At 38.6% G+C, this 9,173-nt stretch overlaps 1 protein-coding gene across 2 annotated transcripts in view; it reads left to right on the forward strand.

The window, feature by feature from the left end:
• The window catches only part of LOC107846548 (lipid droplet-associated hydrolase), a 16,564-nt gene extending 7,838 nt beyond the window's left edge, over positions 1 to 8,726 (forward strand). For both annotated transcript variants that reach the window (XM_016690907.2, XM_016690914.2), the window contains exons 6-13: positions 1,401 to 1,451; positions 2,186 to 2,236; positions 2,493 to 2,552; positions 2,659 to 2,741; positions 3,371 to 3,518; positions 5,244 to 5,294; positions 5,712 to 5,816; positions 8,400 to 8,726. In XM_016690907.2, the coding sequence (XP_016546393.1) occupies positions 1,401 to 1,451; positions 2,186 to 2,236; positions 2,493 to 2,552; positions 2,659 to 2,741; positions 3,371 to 3,518; positions 5,244 to 5,294; positions 5,712 to 5,816; positions 8,400 to 8,534 (684 nt within the window). In that variant the 3' untranslated portion in view covers positions 8,535 to 8,726. The remainder of the gene's footprint in view (positions 1 to 1,400; positions 1,452 to 2,185; positions 2,237 to 2,492; positions 2,553 to 2,658; positions 2,742 to 3,370; positions 3,519 to 5,243; positions 5,295 to 5,711; positions 5,817 to 8,399) is intronic.
• The last annotated feature ends 447 nt before the right edge of the window (positions 8,727 to 9,173 follow it).

The raw sequence follows: 9,173 nt of genomic DNA on the forward strand, positions 1-9,173 counted from the left end.
GGGGGGGTGGGGGGGTATGCACAGCGGGGACCCTGAACCCGGAGGGTCGGCGCCGGAGGGTGGCGGCGAAGGGGGGGTCGGCGCCGGAGACCGGAGGTCGGGGCCGGCGGTCGGATCGGGTCGGCGCCGAAGGTCAGCGACGGCGCCGGGGACCAGGGGCCGGTGCGAGAGAGAGGGAGAGAAGGTAGGGAGAGAGAGAGAGAGAGAGAGAGAGAGAGAGAGCCGTTAGGGCGGCGCCGGGGGCCAGAGGTCGGGTCGGGTCGGCGCCGACGGTCGGCGGCGGCGACGGGGGCCGGTGACCGGTGCGAGCGAGAGAGAGAGGGTAGGGAGGAAGAGAGAGAACCGTTAGCTTCTAATGAAGGAAAAAAAAGATGACTTTTTCAAGCTCTTAACTGCCTATTCTTAAGTTTTGTTCCTATTTGTTGGGCTAAAACTTCATAGTAAATCAGGTTCAGATTCTTTTTTCCAAAAAAATATAAAAATTTGTTTGTGTGGGGTGGGGTGTGGGGTGTGGGGGGTGTGGGTGTGCGTGTGGGGGTGGGGAGGTTAGGGGAAGGGGAAATTGGGAGGGGTTTCAAGTGTGAGGAATCGAAGCCTCACCTACAAGGTGGAGGTTCGGGTAGCCAACCAACTGAGCTCCTAGTCTCCGTCGAGTATTCATATTTCATAAAAGACAGTTTCTTTTGCAGGAGATTAAAGGACTAGTTACAAAATCTAACAAGTGCCCTAGCTAATACGTACAAGTCGTGAATTAAAGAAACTGTGGAACTAAAAGACTAGAGACCAATGAGACATGTCTATCATGTATATAAATACATTCTCGCGTCTTTCATATATGTGTGCATCTATCCATGACACAGGGTCATTGTGTGAACTAGAATCTCTTCCTAAATACAAGCATCGGGGAGACTAATATAGTAAGGAAGTGCACTAATATGGTACGGAAATGGTTGCCCCACCCTACAACTTCTGAACTCCATTAGCATTCAAGATGAATCTATGTGGAACTAAAAGACCGTTTATCAAGAAGTATGCAGTGAGCTAAGTCGTAATGGGGCTTTGGTATTGCTGTGCAAGTTAGGCTGGACACATCATTCTATTGGAATACGTGATATCCCTTGATAAAATGGAATCTCGTTTTTGAGTTGCCGTAAGGGCCTTTGGCTTTTGTCTTCCTTTCTATTATCTCTACTCCTTGTAACCCCTTTAGTTCTCCGATTGCATCTCATGTGAAGACAATGGGATGATCTCCCTTATTCGATTGACCTAATAGACTCAATAGTCTTTAAAGATGAATGTTCGTTGTTATATGTTAATATCTCATTTTACACTTTCAGCTGGCACTAATACACCAACAACTGCATGGCTAACATAGTTGCATGATTTGTTCCAATGGCTAGAATTGGGAGAATGGAAGGCTATTCTCACTGCAAGAACAAACAGATCACAAGGTAATTTTCTTACCTCATTTTAGTTTTTTCAAAAAAATAAAAAAATAAAGATCTAGTCTTTGGAATTGCCCATGGTTGGATAAAATTCCAGATAAACAACCCATTACCATTTCCAGATGCAACAACTCGTACTTCTTCCAAAGTCGCATTCCACATGAATTTAATCTTTGGACCTTTAGTGAATGCTTTCTTGCATTCTTCAGTAAGGAAAAAAACAGAAAATAGAAGGTGAATCAGCATCAAAGAAAATAACATGCCAAAGACAGAAGCTCTCGAAAAAATGAAAATCCAAAGACTAATGTGACAGAAAGGAAAGGGTAAAGCAGGATGATCGTGCTAAAGTCGGTACGACTGGTCTGAAGATGATTTGTCCAGGTTCAGGGTTGCCGACCAGCCTTGATATTACGAGTTATGTCTCTTTTTCTTTGATGGAGAAGGAATTGGGTAACGAAGGGGGCTTTAGAAAAACAATGGAATTGTCAAAATTACGTGCAATATTTTTAAGTTTCAGTAGGCATGAGACTTCTTCTTGTGGCACGTTTTGATCCTGGGCATGTGCTTCACTTTATAGTGTGCAGGCAACAGAACTTACGCCTCCACTATCATCAGTATGTTTTTTTGTATGCCCCACTCCAGTTCGTGCCCTGGGACTCGCATAAAAAGCTCCTTTCAAAAGAATGGTCTATATCAGTTTGTATTCTTGATTCAATTTCGTTTCAAATCTTCTTTTCCAGATAAACTTCATAGAACATGAGCTGCAGGATGTTGAAGTTCCTATAGTACTGGTAAGACTGGAAGTTGCATTAATATATATGCAAATTACTCTTATTTGCGTGTTATATTTGGATTCTTGCTCTGTATCATCATTTCATTATCACAATACGCTCGGATCTCAATCCGAAACCCTCAAAAAGTTATAATAAGAAATCGGAACTTGACATTAATGTAGATAGTCAGATTCTCAGTTTCTGGTTGTCTTAGAATTTTCATGTGTTGTAAGATAAATCTATGCTATTGGCTGATTTTGATTTCCGTTCTTAGGTTGGTCATTCTATTGGCTCATACATATCTCTAGACATTTTTAAGAGATTTCAAGAAAAGGTGAAGAGAATTCCTTCTTTATATTGTGTATAAACTTCTTCACTATGATGCCTCTTTGTTTCAAAATCCTAATTCTCACTCTGATACTTCTATTTTTGATTTCTAGGTGACATACTGTATTTGCTTGTATCCATTTCTAGCTGTAAACACAAAGTCTTCAACACAAACTATTATTAAGAAGATTGCAGCGTAAATCTCTTTTTCCCCCCATTTTCAGTTCTCTATTTGAAGTGAGAGCTTTGTACTTTAGCTGTTTACCTTCCATCCTGCCATTTTGGGACCAACGAGTATTTTGTTTTTTCTCTTGCTTTAAGTCTGAACCTTTGTTTTCAATTCTCAATGAAACAGTTATAGATTCTGTTAATATTATATTACATATTTTGGGTGGTGACAATGTGCAATCAGATTGCTTTTCATTCGAAATTTCAAATTCTCTTTGCAGATCATACAACTTGATAAGCATTTCCAACTAGTCACGGGCTGTAGTTTTTATTTTTCGACATGTAACTTCTATTGTTCTAGTTTGTAGGTCTATTTTGTAGACTGTTTGCAACTGGTTCTTGCCACTGTTGATTTATCTTGTTTTAAGAATATCTCCCAACGTAAGTTGTGGTTTAGAGTTTGAAGAGTTTCTAATTCTTTCATTTCGGACTTAATGGCATCTATCCAAAATATCCGATAGACAAATCGAGGGGCACTTTTGCTTTTGAGTATATTATCATTTCTTTTCCTGTTTGTGTGTGATATTTGTGTGGGCATTGTCTTCCTAATGCAATTACTGTAAAAAAACTGATGTTCTTTGGTTATAATTTTTGTAGATCTCGTATTTTATGTACGGGCGTTAGTTCAATTGTCGCAGTTCTGGGATTGTTACCAGCCTGGATCTCCAGGATTCTGGTGAAAAACTCTGTGGGAAATTCCTGGTGTCCATCTGCGGTGGAGGCTCTCTGTACACATGTCCTCAGGGTGAGGGTCAATTTCGTATGGTTCTCTTTAATACTGGCGGTAATCGGAACCGAAATATTAGATCAACCAGTTACTCGTGAAGAAGTTGACATTCGGGGCTTCCTCTTTCCCTTTAAAATCAAAAAAAGAGGTGAAGTCCATCCTAAAGTTCCAAATCTACATTTTTCTCTTGGATAAATGATCCATGAGTTCTACTTGCCAAGTTGATTTGTAAATCAATTCTTCCCCGAAATGCCAAGTTAAAGCTCTTACCAGAACAACTATGAAAAGCCAAACCACGCCAATTTTGATGATAAGTGAACATCATTGTCTTTTTTCCCCTTTCAAATCCATCAAAGTTGAAATGACATTATATAGGTAAACATGGCCAAATCCTAATTTTTACGAGAATAATTACACTTTAATTTCAGAATAGTATGGATCAGCTATGTGAATCCTTAATCATTATCCATTTGCGTCCGTTTCATCCTCTACCTCACTAATTTCTTCTAGGACAACTTAGGGATTCTCCAAATCTCACATATATCCTTACACTCTTATCAATCTCTATCCAAACTTATTAAGACTCTTGTTAAACACGGAATCTAGTGCAAGTGTTCTTATAACGACTAACCTTAATTCAACTATTTGGTGTCACATATAAAGACACTTTGCTCCTTTTTTTTTTCTTTTTTTTGGGCTTAGTCCATATGGATTCCTAGAAATTCCTCCGTGTGTTTTAGATCTACTTTGTCCCCTTCTAAAGCTTTTGGTCATAATGTTGCCACGCTTAAGGACCGTGCAATTGGAGGTCCACAAAAGACACGACCAAACAATCTTGTAGAACAACCTATTATTTTCTACTCTATGTGCTACTTGTCCTTTCTGACAAATATGTGCATACTGCATCTCCGCATTTCTAAGTAACTTATCTTATGGATATGTTGGGGGATTACGGTATCAAATTCACTGTGGTAGTGTGGTCTCCCAACAATTTTATAGAACCTGTCTACAACTTTAGTAGGTATCCTTCTACGTAGGCCTCTCCTATTTTAGCCATTCATTTTTAATTATATATTTTAATTTTCCTCTACCAATGCCTTTCTCCTGGGAACATTAGCGTAAATATATAAATAGTCTGCATTTTGGAAACTGCAATCTCATCTGGTCTCACTCCAATTTTATTCTTCTTTTGCTAACTAAAATCTAAACCTGCAATTCATACTCTGTAGTTCAAGCTTTTGATCGACTCTCTTAATCGTTTTATCCATTTAGCACAATTTTGTGTCCAAACAGTACACACCAATCTTGTGAACTTTTGGTTAACTCATCATAAATAAGGTAAACAAGTACACACTCTTGGTAGATGTAGTTGTAAACACACGGTTATTTGGAAATCCTCCATATTTTAGCCCACTGTTTTATCATCTTATGATGGCTCCTTGTAGATTACCTAGTTGCTGAAACTTTTTATGACGGCTCCTCGTAAATTAGCTAGTTGCTGAAGAATTATATAGCTAGATGGCTGCAGTGTGCTCCTAGTTATACTCGCTGTAATCTTGATGGCAAATGTTCAAAATGAAGTACAAAATCACTAACCTCTTTGTCTATTGGTTTCATTGCAGTTTTCATCAAGAAACAATTTTTTTTCGTTCTTTGTGATACTGGATATAGTAAAGTCACACATCTATATGTATTCTTAGTTCAGATACTAATCATTGTTGGTCACTGCAATATGCTTTTCAGTATCATACTGTTCAGAACATGCTATACATGGCAATGACCGAATTTGAAAAGGTAATTTTATCCTTGTCACATGATATATATTGCTCTAAGGTTATTCGTTCTTTGATTCAGTGCGATCTAATCACGAGTTGGTTTATAAGTTCCATAACATTTTTCATGCAAAATATTCTTGTTAAAGATGATAGTGGTTAGGAAGAGATAGCTGTTGAGACTGTATTTTTCATATAAAGGGTAAAAATCGACTGATTTTTGTTGCGCGACAGCCACATGTATCATTTATATAACACTAATAGCTTGGACCACAGGCTACTGCATGATTCTCCCGTAGAAAATCGTTAATTTTCAAGCTAAAAGATGAGTCAGAAAAGTGTATTTCCCCAACTGACCCGAATTCGTGCATATCTGCATTCGTTGGTAGAAGTTTTCTCAGTCTATCCTAATTATGAGTTCTTTTTCCTTCTGTATTAGCTTTCTGAGGTACCTGATTGGTCGTTTATGAGGGAAAAGAAAAGTCAGATGGCATTTTTGTTTGGAGTCGACGATCACTGGGGTCCCTTAGATCTTTATGAAGAGGTAAATACTGCTGGCATCTTTGATTGATTAGATTTTCCTTTTTATATTAAAAATGTGAAACTACAGAGATTTACTGTGCGTATGATGTCTCGTTACTGTTCGATCCGGATCTGACCAGCATTCTTAAAACTTTTTATGCTTTATCATCACAGTTGCGCAAGCTGTGAGTTTAGCTCTTTTGAGTTTATGTCTAGTTGAAATGAGCATGATGTTTTAAGATCTCAAGTATGTTTTCTTAGCTTATCAGTCGAGTCATTCTTAACCTTTTATCATCTAATGATCCCTCCATAACATAATGAACTTAAACTTAGCACTCATACATATACTTTTAAAAATAGACGTCTAGTTGTAGATTTCGTTGTGTTGCTGAAGAATGTAAATTCCTGCAACAACTTGATTATCTTATTACCCAAGGATGTGACTTAGTAGTCAATGAAAGTTGGTTGAGAACCATGTAGTGTCAAGTTCAAATCCTAAAGGAGGCAAAAATACTAGGTGATTTCTTCTCATTTATTCAAGACTGATTGATAGAGTTACCCGGTACATGTACTGGTGGGATGTAGTAGTTACCGTGTAATTAATCAATGTGTGGCAAGTTGATCCGGACACCACGGTTATAAATATAAAGGGTGTAAACTCTTGCCACAACTTGATTATCGTATTAGAAACCAGAGTCATACGATCACTTTCTAAAGAGCTAGGAAGTGGATAAATTCATTTGTTACTGAAATTAGAGTATATATATATATATATCAGATTTCTGATGTCATAAATGTGACGGAGTGGGTGTGTGTATCAGGCTTATTCAGGTGGCCTGTGAGGCCTGTCGACTTGAGGAAATGATACACGTCCCATTTTATGTATCACTTTCAAGTAAAATGTCGACTGAACGTTATGTGGGATACACTGTTCTTCTTGTTCCACCTGAAATATGGATGTTCAAGAGATAACGATAGGCTTAATCTTCTCTACAAGTCACAAAGAAGAAATAGTGTGTTTCTAATTATGATTTTAGGTGATGCCTGTTATGAAGGAATAATCCTAAAAACTTAGTGTAGTTTGGTCACGGTAAGCCGTGGAATCAGTCGCTGATGTCTACATCGTTAGGGTATGTTGGTTACCTTCGTGCACCAAGCTGCGGTTTTTAGTGTTAAAACTATTAGTATAAGCATGGTAACTTGTTAGCAATGTATAGTTACAAGGTGAATTCCGACATGATCTTTATGCTGAAGATGACCATGCGTTGGATAGTTGAAGATTCGCGACAAACCTTAGGATAGACTAGAGATGTAGTTTGATAACCTATGTTGCTTGGACTCTTCAAAAATGTCAATGTATGCATGTCGGATTCTCTAAAACTAGTGTACTTTTGGAGAATCCAACATTGATGCGGCATCGAAAGTGAAGAGTCCGCGCAACATAGTTGATAACTATCTGACCTTATGGCTTTACTATCGTATAACACATCGCACAATTAGATATTCACCTACTGGAGGCAATATGTATCCGGTCGAATAGTTAAAGGTACTAGTAAACTGGCCTAGACAACAAAAAAAGAGGGTAAGTCTGGTGCACGAAACATTCTTCTTGCACTCGGGATTCGAGGAAGGACCATATCTCGAGGGATTACAATGTAGGTAGTCTACCCCGAACAACTAATAATGGCTCTCCCACAGCTCAAAACCGCGGCATATAGATCATACAGAGACTGACTTTATTATTACTCGAAACTAGCTTTGATACCAAAAAGGAAAGGCAGCTTGGTTTACGAAGCATCATGCGTTAACTCAAGACCCGTGGAGGGTCGCAACCGAGAGGTTGTGTAATGTACGCATCCTATCCCCACACAAGCACCAATGTTTAATTCCATAGTTTGAACTCGTGACTTATATAGATCACACTAGAGACAACTTTACCATTGCTTCAAGGTTTCGACACCAACATTATTGACAACAGTAGATACCCACATGGGAGCTGCCACCTATTACAAGATGTAACTAGTCAACTCATCCCATAATCCCATTGTGCCAAATAAGCACCCCCACAAGAGAACCCCCCACCCCCCACTCCTTTCTATTTTAGTTTTGGCATAACTGTAATACCACAACAACATACCCTGTGTAGCGTATTCCCACCTAGTGGGGTCTGGGGAGGACAAAATGTACGCAGTCCATACCACCACCTCCGAAGAAGTAGAGAGGTTCTTTCCGATAGTCCCTTGGCTCAAGACAAAAGGATAGTAAATAGAGTCGTAATAAAACATGAAACAAGATGAAATAACAGAAATAAGGCACCCACAAAGCAGTACTATACACTATTAACTAAACACTCCAACCTATGTGCAAAACCCTACGACTACTAGCAAGGCTACACCAACCAAAGCCCATCTATCTACTGGCTACGACTCACCCACACGCACTAGCCTTCTAATCTAATTCGCGTTCTCCATACATTCCTATCTAGGGTCATGTCTTCGATAAGTTGTAACTGCTCCATGTCATGTCTAATCGTAACTATAATGACCAACTTTATTTTCTTATCACTAGCTTGAAATTGATCTAATCACCACTTTTCTTCTTACAGATCTCCATTAAGGTACCAGGTGCTGTTCTAGCAGTAGAAAGAGGGGGTTACACTCATGCTTTTTCTTGCACAGAAGCTGGCTCAACATGGGTAGCTCAACATGTTTCTGGCTCAATCAAGAATTATTTTTCGTAAATAGACTCCGCGCAGCCGTTATTTTTTCTAGAAACGCACTCAATCTGTCAATAAAATCGAGCTAATATGTGATCGTGACAGTATACTGATATATACGCACATCGCGTACGCTTCATAATTGGCCTAAAGGTCAAAAATTTCCTGTTATGTCTTGAAAATATTATTTGATTAGACTTCAAATTTTAACAGAAACAAAAGTTGTAAGTGTTTTTTCTCCATTAACTTGAATATAAGTAGGCATAGATACTTGCCTATTTGTGTTGGTAGAAGATAGATAGAACTTATCAGGTAAGATAGCTTAAACACTTATCATTGTTAAAATTAACAATGCATAATACATTTAAACTTGGCCTAGCTAGCACCCGATGTTGACGTGACGCATAAATTTTAGAGGCGTCTAGAATACTATATTCTAGGTAGCCATTTTAATTTGTGAGTTGGAGTGTGCAACTGACACTGTGGAATGAGTTAAGGTGTTTAGATATGTATATTCAAAATTGGAATGCTTACTTGTCAGTCGAGGCAAAAGTTTAAGTATGTGTTTATGTATTATGCCAATTAACAACAACTACATATTCGGTGTACGCAAATGCTACTCCCTTCTTTATTGAGGTAGAAAGACTGTTTTCGATGAGTTAT

The sequence above is a fragment of the Capsicum annuum genome, chromosome 8 (genome assembly GCF_002878395.1).
Source record: "Capsicum annuum cultivar UCD-10X-F1 chromosome 8, UCD10Xv1.1, whole genome shotgun sequence".
NCBI classification, from domain to species: Eukaryota; Viridiplantae; Streptophyta; class Magnoliopsida; order Solanales; family Solanaceae; genus Capsicum; species Capsicum annuum.